General features: G+C 42.0%; 1 protein-coding gene across 2 annotated transcripts; it reads right to left on the reverse strand.

Moving 5' to 3' along the window:
* Positions 1-274: 274 nt before the first annotated feature.
* On the reverse strand, positions 275-17,491 carry PRPF18 (pre-mRNA processing factor 18). Of its 2 annotated transcripts, XM_054188947.1 has the most exons (11): positions 17,390-17,491; positions 16,137-16,214; positions 15,988-16,014; positions 13,088-13,192; positions 11,272-11,385; positions 9,360-9,506; positions 7,605-7,673; positions 6,376-6,516; positions 5,804-5,875; positions 3,299-3,454; positions 275-949 (listed from the first exon to the last, which is right to left on the reverse strand). In XM_054188947.1, exons 1-11 carry the CDS (start codon positions 17,453-17,455, stop codon positions 869-871), a joined length of 1,056 nt encoding a protein of 351 aa, XP_054044922.1. In that variant the 5' UTR covers positions 17,456-17,491; the 3' UTR covers positions 275-868. The 2 variants fall into 2 exon arrangements, with proteins under 2 accessions (XP_054044922.1, XP_054044923.1); XM_054188948.1 differs by lacking the exon at positions 15,988-16,014.
* Positions 17,492-20,815: the final 3,324 nt, after the last annotated feature.

The following is a 20,815-nucleotide window of genomic DNA, read 5'->3' on the forward strand; positions in this document are numbered from 1 at the left end:
CTGTTTACGCAGAATTAGACATCACCGTTTCTGTGAGCTTCCTCACCGTTCCCAGTCAAGATACACAACGGTAAAGATTTGTGGCGGCTAGAAATACTGTACCCGGTCATGGGAGGTCCTAATTATTTTCTCTGCAATGCCCAGCAGAGTGAAATTTTCTCCAGATGTATAAAAATGGGATTTGAAAGCCTCAAGAGCCATAAGATTACTTCCCCCAAGCCCAGAAGGTTTATATTAAAAATGTCGTTACCAAAAAAAAGCCAAATCAGATGCATTCAAGATCAAAAACTCTTTGCACTGAAGCTGGCTGTATTTTTCAGCTGAGAAATATATAAACCTTTTTTTTTTTTCCTCCTGATAAATACCACATGAAAGATTAGCCATTAAATTCTTCGTATTTACAGAAATAACCAAGATTCAGATTCAACTGCTTCCCTCTAATCATCTCCCCACGTCGGTCTCCAACGGGAAAGCAGCCAAAAAAGCTCCACATACGCTTCTCGCAGGGCTGAACCTCACCTAAAACTCTACAATATGGGAAACGGTCCGGTCTCTACAGTTCCCCAGTTAACGAAATAAAAGAAGGGTGGTGTTCATTGTCCCCTGGTCATTGTCCTGGTCACAGCCCCTTCAAAAAACCCTCCCTTCTGCTGGGTATTGGATGTGTTCAGCATAAAACATAGATTTAAAAAGAAACCTAAATAAATGGGGCTTGTAAAAAGGAAGCTGTAGAAAATCTGCTGCTTTATGCTTTTTTGCAAAGCCCACCCCAGGTTCCTGTCGCTGTTAAAGCACAAACTCCGTCTCTTCAACCTTCTCTGGGTCTTGGAGATCAAAATATGAGTCACGCCTTGGAGCCGGCAGAGCCTCATAAAGCATTGTACTCCACGCATTTCGACGGGTCTGTTGGGAAGTGCTTCTGGCAAATGGTCATCAGCCTCTTCAGCCCCTAGGAATTAACAAAACAAGGACAATTCTGGAATAAAACTGCAGCTGTCAAACAAACTTAACAGTAATTTTAAGCTTAAGAAGAAGAATTAAGAAGAAAAGGTTGCTATTTTGGGGTTGAGTTGGGGTGGTTTTTGGTTGTGTTTTCATTTTTTAAGTTTTATTAACCTTTCTCCCTGCGCAGTTCCAAGTTATCTCCAATATTAGAGGCGTTTGTGGCATAACCAAAGAGAGTACAGATTCAGTCCCGCATGACAGATTCCTAGTCAAGAATCACAGTAACACTTTAATCCCTCTTTGCCACCAAGGGAGGCAATACTACCACAATAAAAGATACCTAAAAGAAACCTGAACACTAGAAGTGATTGTGTAGAGCCAAAAGCAAAGCAATTTCTGACACCAAAACAAGCTGCACAGCTACGAGAAGAACCAAACGATTTCTCTGGCGGAGCGGTGTCATTCCTCCCCATGGTGGTACCACACCTGACCTACACCATGGAAGCAAAGTGGAGAAGTGATCGGGAAGAAAGGCAGAATGTCGACTTTTCTCCATTTCTTTCAAGGCATCAAATGCCAAAAACCAACGTGACAGAAACCCTGTGATTATTTTCTTTCAAGTCACACATAAAAGTCTAACAAAGAACACTGCTGTGGCAGTAACGTAATTTAGCAGTGACATTGTACTCCAAGATGGCAGAGCCATGTGCTTGTCATTAGACACTCCCAATGGAAGACGGCTCCTCACTGAAGGGAAAAATGATTCAACAGAGGATGCTTTGGCCTTTTTCTATGCAGGCGAGTCTGGAAAACATGTTCTAGCACCATAATGACTCCTTGTTTGGGATGTTACGAGCCCAGGTTCATTGTAAATCAGAAACATCTTAGCGTGACGTAACTGCCGGGAGCACAGATAATATTCCGTGCTCCAGTTTGAACCAGACCAGCTAAACGAGACCTGGCATTTAAAACCAACACGGAGAACATACATGTTTAAAGCCAACTCCATCTTGGCGCTTCAGTAAGTTGTGCAATTCAGAAGCACAGATATGAAATTCACAATGGGAAGGTGAACACGAAGACTTCCTTGACCAACAGATGTAACCCCAAAAGCAGAGAAAGGACAAACTGGGGAATTCATTTAAGTTTTACCTTCCACAAGGTACATTAAGAGAGATCAAGCAACACTACAGAGTGGAGATCTTTCTGCTAGAAGAGTGGCATATGGACACAGATGACCAATTATTCACTGAAGCTGGAAAAGCAGCATTATGGCCCCGTTAATGCGCAGAACAATCTTCCTTCAGAATCCAAACTCCCTTTTTTAACGCAGACTAACAACAAAACTGTTAGGTTTAACATAAGCTATCTTTTAAATACTTCCAAGCAAGTGTTAAACTAACTGGAGCCTGGCCTGCCTCTGAAGATGCACAGTCCACATGCCAATTTTCACCTTAGAAAAGAATCGGTTAAATTTAATTTGTTGGCTCTATAAGTGCCTGGAGCTTCCTCTGACTTCACAATGGTATTTCTACAGGTTACGATATTAAAAACTACAGTTGAAGACAAACCAAAGGTTATACTTGTAGCCTCAATACAAAGATGCGCGAGGTAGAAGGAGAAGCTGCATTTTACAAGCAATCTCCTTGCAGACACCTGCAGAAGCCGAAAAGCAATGGGAGCCCCTCTGCCACAGCAGCAAGATCCTGCCAGAAGCTCTGAGCTCCATGATGCTGCTCTGGAGGCTTCAGAGTTAAGCCAGGTCTTTATCTCAATGAAACTACAACCAGCAAGAGGCAAATACATTTAACAATACAAGGAGAGAAGGACTTGTTTCCTGAAACATCAGAGAAGAAAAACACCACTGCTATGAACTCCACAAACAACAGAAGTTCATTACATGAGTATGAATATGCACAGGAGGAACGGAACTTGGAATTTTGAGCCCTCGCTGTTAAAAAGATAGGTTCGGAAAATGAATGTATTTATCTAGTTGCAGAAATAGTCAGAAGGACTGTATTCCACGGTCTAAAATTCCACACATGATGTTAAAACCATGAGTTAAGCAGTGAAGAAACTCAGGAGAATAAAGCATGTCTTCACAGCTACTTTGGTGTTCACGCGGGATCACAATAGTTCAGACGCAGAACAATCCTTTCGACTCTGTTCCCTGCCCAGCACTGAAGACCCTTCAGGTCTACCTATCAAATGGATATTATGCTTGACCAAAACCAAGGCAACTGTCCATTTCTAGGACCTTTTAACCACATCACCTGTAACTACGAAACTGGTATTTCTCCAAGATCCTCTAACTTCAAAAGCAATTCTTTCAGATTTCCAAAGCTAATGTTACCTGTATATACTTTCTTTGAGTTTCATCGTTGAGAACGTGGGCTACGTGCTTGGAGAAAATCTTTTCACGACCCGTTCGGGCGTGGATGCCAACCATAGTGACGCCAATAGGCCAGGGAGCATTTCCAATCGCCATCTGAAGATAGGCATCGTTTGCCTGAAGGAATACAGCACGTGCACACTTACCAAAACAGAGCAAGCATCAGAAAGCTGAGCATTTTTGCATTGCCGGATACAGTAACAACAGACATTCCAGTCTCTCTGAATGAGGTTTCATAGCACGGTATTAACCAATTTCACAACACACCTTCCTAACACGATTCATGTTTATGCCGAATTCTGAGGGAAGCAAGGACTATGGACTTTACCTGATGAAAACAAGCACTGGGTAAGGCAGTCTAATATTGATTAAAACTAACATTTACTGGGATTATTTTCAAGTCCACTTTCTGAGGTTCCCATAAGCTTTTCTGCTGTAATCCCCTTTACAACGTTTGTCGTTTTGGTCGCTTTGGGACAATACAGTCCACAGGGGTGGCACTGGGACCTGAGAGCTCTCGGGGAGAGGAGCTAGCTTCCAAAGCAGCTGAGAACCAGCTCTCCTCAAAACTGGGTTAAATAAGCACATTTGTAACAACGTTTATGAATAGAGCAGTAGCAGCAGTAAATGAACATGAAATCTCCTGATGAAGACAGCAGATCCCGTTTCTTAACATGAAGCTGTAGCAGACAACATCTCTGGGGAAGAACAGGGGTAAAATTAACAGAAAGAAAGGGAGAAAGGAAGAGAAGTACAGAGCTTAAGAAAAAAAACACGACAACTGAGAACAAGGAACAGAAGGGGACAGACACACACAGGCAATTACAGAAACAGCTTCAAGAAGGACATGGAGCAGGACATTCCTCCACTATCAGCGAGCAGCTAGGAGACTCACTGATAAAGAGCTCATTTATCATCTCCTATTTAGAGACTAGACAATAAGAAGTAACAATCATGACCGGCGGGTGCAGATTCTTCCCATTTGGCACTGAGCAAACTGGGAGGTGAATAATGAACAAGGCACGGGGTTACGGACAGAGCTGAGAGTAAATCTAAAGAAGGGACGGGGCTTAGTCTTCACCCACGTGAGGCAGAGTCTGAACAGTCTTAGTCAAATACCTACTTGCTGACTTAAATACGGTTTTGTGACAAAACACACTATGTCAGCATTCAATTAAAGACCCTTCCAGGAATGTCACAACAAGGTTAATTAAGGTTGAGCAGACAACTTGCATTCCGGCATTTGCTCACTGTCACACGTTGATTTCAAAATTTAAATCTTGTGAGCATTTAATTAACGAAGAAATAAGACACTGTGGATGACTATTCACTAGACCGCACAAAGCAAACAAGCCCAGAAGAAAACAGCAAGCAGAAGGACAAGTCTCACAGGAAGCAAAATGGTATGTGTATCTTTAAAAGCACTCTCTAGCCTAATTAAAAAAACAGCCAAAACTTCCAAATGTGTACTCAACTCCTCCAAAATCATTCTGTGAAGTTTACATAAAGCCAAGCACCTCCGGGAGAGAGGAGCACAGCTGATTAACCCACAACATATACCACATTCCCGCACACTCATTACTTTGTTTGAGAAGGCATTGGAAAGGGAATTTCAACATAATGTTGAAAACCAAAAGAATAAAAAAAAAAACACCCCAAAACAAAACCCCACTATCATACATCCCACACTTTCAGTTCTGCTTTCAAATGATTTGGATTAAACTTGCCTTAGGCCACCCAAAGTTTTTTCAATAACAAAAGCAGGTTAGCTTGCTTACTTGACAAATTATCCCAAGTCCTCACAAGAATAAATACTAGAAATTTAAAGGCAAAACGCGGCTCAATTTCCTCTGCAGACACAAGCTGCTTAAGCAAATGCTATCGGTATTTGAGTTCCACTTCTGAAGGCAGCTACAAACAAAACCTAACCCTGCCTTTGATCTTGAGTGCCAAAGTACTTCTGCCTCCTCCAGTAAGCAGACTTTGTCCAAAAAACTTATTAACTTACCTCAACCTTACCAGGCCACCTAATATGAGCATAGTTAAAGAAAGGTACAATGTCTCATATTCAATAACTCAGTTCACCTCAATTAATTCCTAATTAATTAATCAACACCCTATTATTATTAATTCAATACTTTCATATAATCTTACAATATCACGTTACCCATACAGGATTCCTCTGCAACTTAATATAACCATCTCTTGAGAAAAATTCTGTTTGTGTTTGCAAAGCTCTGCAGTTTCACCAGCCTCAAAAGATCTTCTGACAGGCTGTGGATCAAACACTACCTGGAGCCCAACCTTTAATAGCCATTTTTCTTTTTTGCCTTTTTTATACGTCTCGTGTGTATTTCCAACTACGTATCTTCAAAATGCAAAATAAATGGGAAATGCTGAAGCAATAAACTCACTCTATTAGAACCAGACAGCCTGAACATGCTGAAAGAATGCAAACAAACATACCTTCACATATTCCCTTTGCAACATGAATTTAATAATATCTGTTATTGATTCTTTGATGTCTGCAGGAAGCGTCTACAGGAGGAGAAGAAAGAAAAAGGAAAAAAAATAAAAATCTTTTAATTCAGAATAGCAGCTCAGGAAAATCATCCTACTCGGCATTTATACAAAGTTCAGCACCTACCCTAGCTGGAGGACTTTAACAAAGGAAAACACCTTCGTTATTTAGATGAAGGATCTGAAGCAAAAGAGGTTAAGTGGTTACACCTAGTAGCTCATGGCAAAGTGCAGAATACAATCCCAATTCCCTATCTTGTTTGCAGCCCAGCGAACAGGTGATGCATACAGCAACACCTGGAAAAGCAGCCAGTAGGCAGAAGAATACACTGGTCAAGATAAAAAGGTCAGAAGTGGGAGTCCTGGGCCCTAGACCCAGAAACCCTGACCAGCTCACTTATCCTCTCTTCTCCAGTGAAGGTAACGTTACCTTAGGAAAAAGCACTAACCACTGGGTACTTTGAAAGCAGAAGTTAAAGTAAGCCTCTATCGGATAGTGACATTTAAAAGCAATTCACCCTTTTCCGAAGTTTTCTGAAGAGTGGTCTCAGGTAGGACTCTGTCTGCTTTTGAGTGGCACTGTTCAGCTTCCCCTGCACTCCCCGCTTCACGTAGTCTTCTCTGGCATTCAGCTCCTTCGCCCAAACGCCAAGAAGAAACTGTACGAGGAACAAGGACATTTATGTCATAGTGCCATCTAGTGACAACGGCGGCAAAGCAGATGGGAACAGCGGTTTAAGCCTCCACGGCAATATGAGTTTTTCAGAGAGATCTGAATTAAAAAGGCAAGAAGGTTCTTTCAGAGGGAAAGGTAAGGAGGGACAGGCAAAAACGCGTAGGTGAGGGGGGGGGCATGTATAAAAAGGCATGTACCGACAAACCCAAGGAAACAACAGCATAGGCATCAGTGCAGGGAGGGCGTAGGGGGACATAAAAAAAGAAATCTAAGTAGAAGATACTGACGTTTCAGGACCATTTTTGCAAAGGAGCCTAAGGAACAGTAAAGATCACAGCGAAAATTTAACAAAACGGAAGGCAAATATGTCAAACACCTTCACTCCATCTGGAAAACAATTTTTGAGCTCTCTTTGTCTGACTGCCCAGACAAACTATACGAAAATGCCAACGCATCTGATATACACAAATGAAAGCTTCGATCTTGCCGTGACTTCTGATCATCACAGTAGTTACCAGAGGGACCGGCTGACTCAAATGAGAGCAACGCAGGCTTCTTGCCGGGAAACAAGGAAACAATATTCTACTATCCACTTGAACCTGTTTCCTCAGCAAAGCCAGCAGACTTCCTTCAAAATTCTCTTACTTCGTATAACAGAACCAGGTGACATTTCATTTCGGTTTCCACTGTTCCTGGGGAAGGGAGACAGGGACTCCTCGGAAGTTTTTAATGCCATAGTAATACATAGAAGCAACTACATACAACTACCTCAGTTATCACGTGGAAATCAAAACCATATTTATTTTGTCTGGAAAAGTAGGACCAGATTTTGAAGAATGCTACTCTCCCAACAGCTCTTTCCCAAGTCTAGCAGAAGTCACTATTGTAACTAAGCAAGGCTGGGGAGTGCCAAGCTTTTAAAAAAACCAAAACCACATCTTAAGCATAATGTGCGAGTTTTTCTCTCCAAACAGCTGGAACCGCCCTTCTATTCACCAAATGTATCTGTGTCACTGTAAAAAATATGACACAGCTACAGAATAATTAATCTACTAAACCAGAGTTTGTTACCTTCAAGAACTTGGTTATGATGTCCATATCATAGTGATCATCACCCCGTCCTAAGGATTCTCCCAAAGCCTAGAACAGGAGAAAAAAAAGCAATTATTTCCAGATTGTCTAGAAGATTGCTGCCGCCGCCACCACCACAGCAGAGCACGATTCACTGCATGGTGAACTGTAACGAACTCCACTAGTAATCCAAAACACTAGTTAAAACCCAAATGAAACAGCTATATATGCTACTGAGATTGAGTCACTGATCTATTAAAAACATTTAAGTAAAAAAATGCCAGTATGATTACTTCTGGAAAGTCAACGCAACAGGAATTTTTTCATTCATTAACTACTAAATTATTGGCATAATTAGCAGCTGTCTCACAGCACTGTATTAAGGGGAACTGTGGGTGCACTGCATTTTTGAGATCCCCAAAGCCATCAATTAACCTAATTATTTTGTTAAGCTATTTGAATTCTCTGATGTACTGGGGGCTTTTTACCATTTCATTTAATTGTAACTGTGAAATTGAGGGAACAAATCTAAAAATAAAATCAATAAAAAAAACCCCACTAAATACTGTGCTCCAACACTCTTAGCTTCCTGCCAAAACCTCAATACTGTTAATACTAACGGCATTTTTGGAAATGTTTTCCAGTAGGTACAGCTGGATTGATAATTGTCCTCACATTTACAACACGAGTTTTGGTCACAAAAAAATCTCCTAGATTCAGAAACAAATTCAGTGCAAGCCTTTGTGCTCAAGGGCGTGCAGTTAAAGTAGCAGAAAATTAAGACTGCGGTGTTTTCAAACTTTTCAAAAAAAGATTAGTTCCATGGCTCAAATCAAGCCTGCCCTACTATCCCAAAATGGGGCTATTTTGAGAACTAACAGATTGATTAAGTGCAGCCCCATTACAACTGTATCCATTCCGGTACTACAGTTACTTCATACCAGAGCTCCTGGTACCCTAACAAAAAAAGCCGAAGACTATCTCTGTATAATAATGTATTCATTTAAGCTTTCAGTTATAAATCAGATTATTTCTTAAACACACTTTTGGAAGGATGATACGAAGATTAACTTCTGCAAAGCGTTTTGAAGATTGAGGGTAAAAGTCTTCAGCTCAAGTTAATGTGCTTTTCAAAACATTCACCTAAAATACCAGGTGCTGAATGCATTTCATGGCACTCATTCTCCGCTCACTTACACAAATACTGCCGTATTCTTTCAGAACATAGTCATTTGCACTGAAGTTTCTGGGACACACAGTCTCTGCACTTCTTATACTTTTTGTGATCTGCCTACTTCTGACTTCCACCACTTCTTTGTCCTGGTTGTTTTTATATGAAATATTCTTTCTGTGTGTCTATTTTTCAGAGTCCGTTTTTCTTGTATAGGGAAAATTCATCAGTACTAAGCTCATTACCCTCTCAAACACTCATTGGAAAAGCTTTAGAATTTACGACCAGGTAACGTATTTTTATTAAATCCCAACTGCATCACTTTCCTTGCAGGCAACTCCTGCCTCTTTTTTGACAAGGTGTTGTAAACAAAGACCACTTGAGTTTCCGCATATCTACTGTAGGCGCCTATGGTACAACTCAAGGCTTAGAAACCTAAACTTCCTGACTGAGCATATTTAAGGATGCTTCAGAATGCCTAAATTAGATGCTGACAACAAGGTAACTTTGTCTAAACAATCCTGAAGCTTTCTCACAATACACTACATCTAAAAACTATTAATTAAAATCTACCCATCACATACCTCCAGTTCTTCAATAGTAGTATTCTCTTCATGGACTTTCAAGTCGTTCTGCGAGTCATCGTCTCCTGCTTCTTGGCCACCTACAATTTCGTTCAGATACTGCTGGTCAATCTTATCCAAGGCAGCCTTCAGGTCATTTCTCAGGCCCTGGAAAAGATAAAAAAAATCACTAATTTACAACAAAACCTCAAGTAACTAGAAGCAGTTTCGTACTGTCACTGTGAGCATCCAACTTCTGTTTAAGAAAAGCCAAATTCTGTAAAAACATGCATAAGGTTTAGCTCTGTTGTCTGAATTCAAAGACCAGTTTCTGGATTGCTTCAGCACCTAACAAAAAGCAGGTGCACAAACTTCTGCAATGTTCATATCTATGAAAAAGACTTTTTACCATACTTTCACCAGAAAAGCATGTAGGGCTGAATCAACTTCTAGGACTTTCTTCAAGACATTTTCTCCAAGCAATGCACTGAACCACCCCAAAGAAAACAGAAAACAGACCACAACCATCATTATCTCTACAAATCTTCACATCTGTCCTGAAACAAAAGCCGTAAATAAGGTAAGTAACAGTCCTTCCGTACTGTAACATAAACCATTTATGTAGTTTCCCTTTATTACCAATTATCTAAACATAGTAGAATGTTTTATATAGATTAAGTGTTTAAAATCCCCTACTCTAGAACAGGTAATTTTAAAAAAGTAGAATCAGTTTGAAACCATATGTATATAAAGAGCTGCTTTTAAATAGAAGAAACTTGGCTTAGTCACAGTTAGAGGACTTGCATTTTTATCTTGAGACATAAAACATAAAGCTCTATAAAGAAGTATAACATTTCTCACCCTAAGATAAATTCAGCCACTCCGCTGGGAATAGATATGCACAGTTATTTCCCCTCTTCCATCATCATATTTGACCGTCTGGAACATTTCTATTAATCATTTAGTAGTCTAAAAATATCTAAACCACAAAGTAGTTACAGTGACAATCTACATTTTAAGCAACACACAGCAACAGGAATGACTGAAACATATAACACAAAATATTTATGAGCTCACTATTTCCTGATATTCCTACTATTGTCATCGATGTCACTGGAGGGGGAATCTTTCACTAGCAGATTTTATTTTTTTTTAAACCGTCAGATCTGTTTACCTTTTTTTAGAAGACTTGAACAGGAAAAGTCTTTTGTTTTCTGGGTAGCCCCAGCAAAGACATTTCAAACAACTCAGTTTGCCATAAATTAGGGAAGAAAATCCCAATCTTTGCTCTCTTAGCTGAGTTGCAAATTTGGTCAATAGTGCACATAAAACAAACCTCAATTGCATCACATTGCTTAACTGATCAATTCTGAAGACAAAAGGAATAAATCGGTAAACTATGATATATCTTTTAATAATTCTTCTGAATTGTTGGCTACTTTAAAGGGAAGGGAGGAAAAATGAAGTTTGCCTAATAAGTTTTAGCTCTGGAATCAAGAGATTTGAAAAATCATTCACCAAAAAGACAGGATGCAGTCCTCCTCTTACTTACCCGTACCTTCTCAGAGATGCATACAAACACAAACACAGCACAGTATTAACAGTAAATGACTGTCTTCTCTGCTGGTTAAAAAGCAGGTAACAGCACAGGCTGGGCTATTACTCCCACCTGGAGGCCCTTTTTCAACTGAAAAAGCCTAGAAGGTTTCGAGTTGAACTGTCTAACATAAAGAATTGTAATTGCACACAAAACTGTGACGTTTAACATACTTTCTTAGGCAATAAATGAGGTGGAGCAGATATTTCTCTTTGCTCTGTACCACCCCACCCTCCTGAAAATTAACAGTTACTGAAACTTATTTTTGGTAATTTTATAGGGTTCCTCATTGGTTATCTCACTACAAATAAGTAACTAATAGCTATCCGGTCTTACCTTGTTCACTTCAGGTGCAAGAATTTCTATCTTCCGCAAACGTTGAAATGAATCATAATCTGTTTCTCCAAACAGTCTGATCGGCTCACCTCTCTCTCGTAACCTCCTGATAACCTGAAAAGAATCAAAGCATTCCCTTATGCAAACTCGTAAAGGAAGAAAAATAAAATCCAGAACTATGGATTTATTTACTTTGCTTAGAATAACAAGCTGAGCTGGACTGGAGAGGAAATGGCAATATTTTAAGCAGTAGAAAAATGTTCCAGACACTTTACAATCTAAATATAAAATTCCCACGGTATTTCAATGAAAGGTCATTCCAAATATTGCCAATCTAAATTTTGCATAAAACCCCAAGCCACTTGGTACAGCCTAACTTCTTCCGGCTCTGACCTGTTTAAACAAATACAGAAAAGTCATCCCTCTAGCAGAGCTTAAAGACCATTTTCAAAATCACAAAGGAACTTGAAGATAATCTCACTCACCTACTCGTCCAGGGCAATAAAAATACTCCCTAACCAGGCTGCCGGTTCTCCCAGCACATCTGCAAGACGATTTGCTGAAAATTCTCATCCTTAAGCATTTGGCAAATATTAAGTCCCATAATCTGATGTGACAGTTACTTTAAAACTAGATATAACAGAGGTATAAAATCCTCTCTCAGCTGATTTGCAAAGTCATGGGCAGAGTCAAAAACTCAACTTTATTCTCCTGATTCCTTATCATTGCTTCTAAATCTCTTTATACTTACCATTACTCATTTGGTGTATCAAGCAATAGGCTTATTGATATATGAATCACCACACAATACTTTGGTAATCAAGAGAAGGGCTTACGCTTCATTTCATGCCTCCGCTTCATTGTACCAGTAGACTGGCTGGACAACAAGAAACTACATGAATTCAGACATTAATTTGTTTATTCAGTTCAAGTGTCTTGCTGTATGTTGGCAAGCATTTGACTTGCAAGTGTATCACAAAATCAGGGGTGGATGGAGCACTGCAACACCTAAACCTGAACCAAAACGTGCACCCAAGTAATCAATATCAGCGAGACAGTGCACATTACACAGGACACACAGACTAAACCTCAAACCAAATGTGAAACCAACAGCCCACATTACAAGTCCTGTGATGTACTCCTGTAAAAAACAGTAAGTATCTTGTAAAATTAAGGGGACGTGACATCCTTGGATGACCTCAGCTGTGAATTTCAGTATTTCCAAGATCAGAACTTAATCTGTACTTCTGAACTTCCCGTTTCTCTTCTGCTTTGGGGTACAGATCTGTTTGTGAACTCACACTCACATAAGTATTTTTATCCTTAGAAAGGACAAAGAACATACCAGCTGCTCTGGCTTCAGGAGTCTTCCTTCTAGAAATCCATGTGAACTTCCAAAACTTCTAATTTCTAAATTTCTAAATTTGGGGTCAGATCAATAAACTACAAAGGAAAGAAGCCAGGGGAAAAAAATCTTGGAAAAAGTCAGCATGCCATCTTCAGCTTTATTCAAGGATAATACTGATATTCAGCGTACTATTCTAGAAGTCACCTGAAAGAGCTGTAAAATGTTGTAGTGCATCTGTGCAAATCCATATGACAAAGAGGCTCTACCCATCTGCACTTCCCTATGAATTCAACTGGACAGCAGATCCTGACGAGAAGACAATCATTAATTGTTGACTGTAAAAATGGAGGCTTATTATTTACTACAAATTGCCACAGAAAGTACATCTCACTAAAAAAAGCAGGCCTAACATGAAATTTCAGATGCATTTGCTATAAACTCAAGTAGTCTGCTTATGATCGATTTTACCTCCTGTCTGGAAAGGGTCATTGGTAACTTTTCTTCTGCCAGTTCGAGTTCCAGCACTGGGTTTGATGAAGTCAGTGGTTTCTCCTCCTCCTCTTGTTGCTGTACCTACATCCAACAGACATAGTTACTAACGCGTCGATGGAAATAAACCCATATATTGATAGCAATGTGAAGATATAGAACTCTGGAACGCAGATTTTAATGACAATAAACCCTTAGTTTTATAGTTTTTATTGTCTACAATTGAATTTCACAGAACAATAAAAGCTTTTAAAAGTATCAGTAATTAACTAACACTTTTGCAGGTTGCAGGAAGTAGTCTCTATAGCAAACGGAAAGGACAATTGCTAAAGTTTGGCAATCACTTCAGCAGGCAGATGTCAGCACTGATGCCAAAAATAGCAAATCCATCCTCCGCCTGTTGATTCCTGCACCTGCTCTGTCCTCCTTACCCATGCAACAGTATTTACATCGCTATGCGATGAACCGGATGGGGGAAATGATTCAAACAGAAAATAATCTGGCAAACACAAAGAAAGGTACTCTTCCCAGCCCACTTAACCTCCTTATCCAGCTCACCAGGTGTAGCACATGCATGGACACAAGGGCAGAAATGAAAACGCAAGGACAGGGAGAGAGTGGGGCTGCTTCTTTCGGTGGCAATGTCAGCTTAAACCGTTTACTACCTACAGCTTCAGTTTGCTGAGTACACTTAGCAGTGATCCATGGCTTCCACTGCGTGTTGAGAGGTGCTTGTTTAAGTTAACACATCTTTCTAACAAGCTTGCCACAGTTTCTTGCAAGTTAAAAAAAAAAAGACACCTACGATTCCTCATAGGGATAAGATCTCATTAACAACTCCTCTTAATCTAAAAGAAGGTCCCTGAATCAAACGGAGCTTTCCTTCTTTGTTAATATTTTAATAATGCAAAACAACTCTTTGATCAAAGTAACTTTGAGACGGCATTCATGTAACTACAGTTCCCTTTAGAAGCTCAAATTTGAAACTTCTGACAGCATGAGCAGGTTGCTGTCGGTAATATTCCTATAATAAGGGAACATTTCCACTACTCACTCACATCTTGTTTTTTCCTAGACTCCTTATTAGAAGTTATTTCCTTTCTGTTCTTGCTAAAAGGGGAAACGCTCCACTTAATCCTACAGCACCCTGTAGCATTTTCTGTGCATGGGCAGTACATTGTCATTTCCAATCTGTATTCGGGTCGATCAGTTTGATGAATGTACTAGATGGATTTTTTTTTTTTTTTTTTTTTAAGAAGCTTTTCTATCCTTTCAGGCCAACGTGCCAGTCTTGCATTCCGGTGTCAATACAACTCCATCTGGATGTACAGATCCACCCTGTGGCTCCAGCTACAAGATTCAGCCACAAAACTACATTCAATGCTACACTAGCAAGCACAGAAATCAATCCTATAACCACAGGTGTTTGGAACGAGCAAGGGAAGGACAATCAAACCAATGCTTAACACGTAAAGGGAGGGGAAAAATAAAATTTCCATCGATGCAGGAAAGGAGGAATTGACAGGGGACAGAAAATGTGGAAGAACCATGTAAAAAAAAAATAAATATATATAAAGAAATATACTCCCATGACAGAAGGATACGTACAAATTTTAACTTACAAACATTCTTGAAATCATAAAGAGACAGCAGCATTGGGGGAAAAGATTTGATCCATTCTGTCAGCTGGACTCCAAGTTACAAGTAATATCTTTATCACAGTCATTTTGGTTTCAGTGCTTTCTTTTTCAAGCAAGTCAAATTATTACAATTTATTAAGTCTAAGCAAAGCAAAAAAGCACCTGAATTTAAAAAGAAATCAGTCTATATTCTACATTTTGTTAACATAGTGAAGATCAAATGCAGAAATCTGGGAGGCTCTAAAAAGGTACTAAATTCAACAAAGCAACTTATTTTAAAACCATTTTCAGGGTTACATTTCAAACCAAAACTGGTGCTGCAGCAGCACAGATCTTAACATGGCACTTTAACAGCCATGTAAGGTTCTCAAGAATTCAAGCTAATGCTCAAAAAGCATCACGTAGTCATTTCCACTTGGAAGAGTGACCAGATTAACACAACACCTTCTCATGACTGTATGCTGCACATTCTGAGAATCGTTTTGGCATTGATGTTCAAATATTCTACAAACAGATCAAGGTTTCAGAATAAGTCACTAACTGGGTAAAGTTCAATGGAAAACAAAGCTCCTATTTGTGCCCAGTAACAGCAAACAAGATTACGAGCCTCTAACTTCCACAAGGGAATGCATACCCCCTCACATACATGTATAATCAGGCAGGCAGGCAGACACACACACTTGTAAAAGAAAACAACATTCTTACCATTTCCGCACACTATTGCCCTGACATCATTACAAGGCAGATAAAGCCTTCCAGATCACTCATTTGTTTCAAAATGCACCCTAGGTTACCAATTGTTTTCTAATATTTTGCCAGCAAGAAAACAAATGCTGTTGCTGCACTCTTTCAATGCTGGATGGTTGATGGCCAAAAACCAAATACAAATATATACAGCTATGAAAGTTGGCAGATCTTTTTAATATGCGCCCACCCTATACTGATTTCTTTTGGACATTTTGACAAGATCGTGAAAATTATCTGAATGGATAAAATTACCCACATGTATCCATTTTTTTCTGGTAAGGGGGGGAGGTGGCTATATCAGATCCAGTGTTCATGCCTAACAGCACAACTTAAAAAGAAAGGAAGACAAGCTTTGATCCCAAGCCACTTCATGCTTTCCACAAAAAAAAAAAACAAATAAAAGAAATAAAAGCCAAACCATAACACAAACTTAAGTAGCTATATATCATGCATATCTTTTCCTGCATTGAAAATGGTTTTGGAAACTCATACCTCTCCAGGTGGCTTCTCATTTACAGGCTAATGTATAACATTAACAGATTGAACAAAGAACAATTATCATTAACAACATTTATACTGTTGATAATAAAATGTAGACTTCAAAGTGAACATATAAATTCCTGGAAGAACAATTACCATACCTTGTAGCCACATCTCTGAAAGTAGGCCTCCTCTTCTTTTTTAGCTAACTCACTGCGTTTGAAATATTTCTTATTTCCCTAAAAGAGAGGAAAAACTGTTAACAGTTTACAGCTTCACATACTTGGACAAAAATGGCTCAAACTTCCTTACTTGATTTGGTGAATTCAGCTACATCCTTTCATAGAGATGGCTACATTGTCATGTAAAGGGAACTAGCTGGAAACACCTCTGAAAATCAGCAATAGAAAGTCACTTTGCAGCACACATGTATAAGCAGGCTTGAAAGTACAGTGTGTTTACTAGTGCTTTAAAAAAACCACGCTCTTTGTCATGTAAGGCCATTGTACTCATTAGCATAAAGCCTCACTTCAGACCTGCATAACAGCGCCAAGATTGAAGTACAGGACGATTGTTTAAATAAATCATACAAAACATGTCATTTTACACTAAATCAAGGAGATGGGAGAAATCACCTTTGTACAGGGTATTTTGTAAGCTTGTTCAGTGCACCTATGAAGAAATGTTTGGTAAGACCTTCCAGACACACAACAGCTGGCAAATGTGGTCATCCCGAAGCATTTCTCTTGAACTAATAGTTCCCTATGAACTATTACTTGTTTCTTCATACTCTGCCGGCCTGACCTACAACAGCCTCCAATCACAGCTCTTTACTTCAACCGTCAATACCAAAACCAAAACTCAGGCATCCATAAAAGCACTCTGCTTGGTGTTTATAAGCTAACCCACTCGGCACACACACCCCCCTGTGACCCTACTACTGCTTTGAACACTCTGCAGCAGTGGTGACGAAAAGCATCCGCACAAAGGTGTCACGGATTCTTCTCATCTCTCGGTGCCTGAAATAAATAACTAAACCAGCTCCAAACGGCAAAGGCACACAACAAGGCCCTGAAACTGCTTCTGTGCTCCCAGTTCTCCTGTGTCCCCAACCCCACATGCCTTCTGACTCTGTCCCCGATCCCATCACCGGACAACACTGTTCCTCTCCCCCAAACACCACCCTGGGCCATTCCTGACCCTCCCAAAGCCCGCCCTGGGCCATTCCTGACCCTCCCAAAGCCCGCCCTGGGCAGTCCCAATCCCCTCACCTCAGCCGCCCGCCCAGGCCGCCTCCTCTCCCCCATCCCGGGCCTCACTCCCGGCCCGAGCCTCCACCGTAGGCCGTTCCCGCCGCCCTCCCCCGGGCCCCCTGCCCCGGGCGGCTCCTGAGTCCCATCCCGGCCGCCCTCACCCCAACAAGCTCCTTCTCCTCCAGCTGCTGCCGCTTCCGACTGATCTCCCGCTTCAGGATATCCATGGCCACCCCGGCCACCGCCACAACCGTCGCCGGAAGTGAAGGAGCAAAACAAGCCCGTCACTTCCGGACGGCCGCGCCGCCAGCCCGGCCGCACCGCCACGCCCGCAGCGCCCCCTGGTGGCTGGGAGGAGCGCCCCGGCGGGCGGCGGTAGTGCGACAGTGTGACTGCGGGACAGTGTGACTGCGGGACAGTGTGACTGCGGGGCAGTGCACGGTGGGGCGGTGAGGGCTCAGGTGCCCTGGGGGAGGGAGGGGGGCCAGTCACCGGGCCCAAGGATGGCGTGGGGGCGGGGGTCGGTGTCTCCTGCCAAGTGATAAGTGATGGGATGAGAGGAAACTGCCTCAAGTTGTGCCAGGGGAGGGTTAAGATGGATATTAGCAAACATTTCTTCACTGAGAGGGTTATCAGACACTGGAACAGGCTGCCCAGGGAAGTGTTTGAGTCGCCATCCCTGGAGGTATTTAAAAGACTTGTAGATATGGTGCTTGAGGGATGTTGTTTAGTGGTGGACTTGGCAGTGTGAGGTTAATGGCTGGACTGGATCTTAGGCGACTTTTCTAACCTTTTTCCAACCTTTTTGAGATGATTCATAGAATCATAGAATGGTTTGGGTTGGAAGGGACCTTAGAGATTATCTAGTTCCACCCCCCTGCCATGGGCAGGGACACCTCCCACTAGACCAGGCTGCTCAAAGCCCCATCCAGCCTGGCCTTGAACACCTCCAGGGATGGGGCAGCCACAGCTTCTCTGGGCAACCTGGGCCAGTGTTTCACCACCCTCACAGTAAAGAATTTCTTCCTAATATCTCATCTAAATCTCCCTCTTTCAGTTTAAAACCACTACCCATCGTCCTATCGCTCCACTCCCTGATAAAGAGTCCCTCCCCATCTCTCCTGGAGCCCCTTTAGGTACTGGAAGGGGCTCTAAGGTCTCCCTGGAGCCTTCTCTTCTCCAGGCTGAACAATGCCAACTCTCTCAGCCTGTCCTCACAGCAGAGGGTCTCCAGCCCTCTGAGCATCTTTGTGGCCTCCTCTGGACCTGCTCCAACAGGTCCATGTCCTTCCTGTGCTGAGGGCTCCAGAGCTGGAGGCAGCACTGCAGGTGGGGTCTCACCAGAGCGGAGCAGAGGGGCAGAATACCCCCCCGGCCCTGCTGGCCACGCTGCTGGGGATGCAGCCCAGGATGCGGGTGGCTTTCTGGGCTGTGAGCGCACGTTGCTGGTGAATGTTGAACCTCTCATCAACCAACACCCCCAAGTCTTTCTCCTCAGGGCTGCTCTCAATCCATTCTCCACCCAGCCTGTGCTTGGGATTGCCCTGACCCAGGTGCAGGACCTTGCACTCGGCCTTGTTGAACTTCATGAGGTTATGATTCTACGAGGCTGGTCACTGTTCCCAGGAGCACATGGACCCGGCCATGTGAGGGTGTGGGTGCCACGTGGGAGGGAGGGATGGGAAGGCAGGGCTGTGCCCCTGCAACCAGCCAGTTCACTCCGTGAGGCTTAACAACACCCCAAGGGAAATCAGAACTGTTTCGCCGACTCCGGGGTGCCCTCAGGTGAAACTACACCATCAAATAGTGTAGGGTTTAATTGCAGGGCGCTCACAAGTACCCGGCTCCTTCCCCCGGTACTGGTATTAAAAATCACCCAGGAGACGGGAAAGGTTTGCACTCCCTGTCCCCTGTGCTGTCTGTGCACCTGAGACAGCACGTTGGGATTTGTGTGATGCCTGGTTTCTGCTTCCTTCAGGCTGAGAGGACTGAGGTAGCTGGTAGGGATTGATCTCCAATGTATGGCCTTCACGTGTATATCCTGGAAGTAAAAACTACTGCCTTCATTAGCTTGATGTCACCAGGCACGCGGCATTTGTGGCACAGATTAACATGAAGAGATACTGAACACTGAATTTCATCTCTTGTTTTCTTTATTTGCCTGCTTTTGTCCAGCAATTTCTATCCTGTGGCTTGTAAAGTCCAAGAGGTCCAGGGAAAGGTTTGAAGAATGAGTAAGAACAGCCAGTTTTCACTGTGCTTAAATTCTTCAGGGATACACCATCGCTGGAAGAGAAGGCCACCAAACAGCAAAGGATGAAAGTCACTGTAACTTTAGCTCCTCTGTTTCGCTTAGGAGCAGCCTGGCTGGTGGCTGTACCTCTGTCTCCTCTAGCCGCATGCTATGGTTCACGGCAGCTTCTGCCTCCCTTGCTCTGACAGGCTTTTTTTACCTTTAGGTCCTCGCAGATTTTTTTCTTTGCCTTTCCCCATTGTAATCTCCATTGCTCCGGTAGCTGTTTTGGAGGGCTGTAACCACAACTGGCTTTCCACCTAGGTTAGATAACGTGAGCTGCGCGCCGTGGCTCTTTCTTGCAGAAGATGGCCCATTGGTTTAAGGGTGTTGTTTAAACCCAGGATTTAGAAATCATGCCCTGCTTTACCCCAGGCTTGAACGCAATTGCTTTGCAATGAGGAAGCAGGAACAGTCCTCCTATGCTTTTTTGTAGTTCTCCTAAAAGGAAATTATATCACATCTGACGGTGAAAGGATCCAGGAAGGTCTCAGGAGAGAGGCCCAGGGGAATGTGCCCACACTTGGGAAAGGGCAAAAATCTGTAGGATACTCTGTAGTGGACTTTATGGCAAACAAATCCAGAGGTCCAAGTGCCAGCTAACCCCCTCGATTAACTGTATGTAGACATAACCTTAGACCTTGCTTCATTTCCTGCTCCGGTTTGACTTTATATCTCAATTAGAGACAATACGAAATGAAGGAGGAATACAGACAGTATTCACAAGAATGATGCAGTTACTGTGAGGTGACACCTAGACCAAAGATCTCCCAGTTTGTAAAAATCAAAACAAACCAACAAGGTGGCAGGGAGGGGTATAACGGACAAGGGAAGCAGCTGAACAGCTTATGTTGGTGAAACAACTTTGGCTAGGTTTGAAATTAATGCTGTACCTCTAAAAGGTGTCTAAAAGTTTAATGTAAATCCTCTCTGTGATCAAGACAGTTGTCTTGTCCTACGGAGGAGAAGTGGCAATCTACAAAATACAACATCTCCCAAAAGAGTTGCTATATATATGCAAATCTGTAGATATATATTGGCTCTGTTTTCCTAAGGTCATTCACTAATATTTCCCTGAAGAAGGAAAAGGAGAAAAAATATTTGGTGTTGAGATTTCTCTTCTCGAAGAGATTAGAAAATCTTCTAATCTATAAGAAGTGGTGGTACCTTCTTTTTATTTCACTAACAACTTCTGAGGAGATCCACTCCGGCTTGCTCTCTGATCTCCAGGATGGCAAATCTGACTCCTCTTTGCCTTGGGCTCAGGGCAATATTTTCTGAGGGACGTGAATTG

The sequence above is a fragment of the Rissa tridactyla genome, chromosome 1 (assembly GCF_028500815.1).
Source record: "Rissa tridactyla isolate bRisTri1 chromosome 1, bRisTri1.patW.cur.20221130, whole genome shotgun sequence".
In the NCBI taxonomy this organism is placed as follows: Eukaryota; Metazoa; Chordata; class Aves; order Charadriiformes; family Laridae; genus Rissa; species Rissa tridactyla.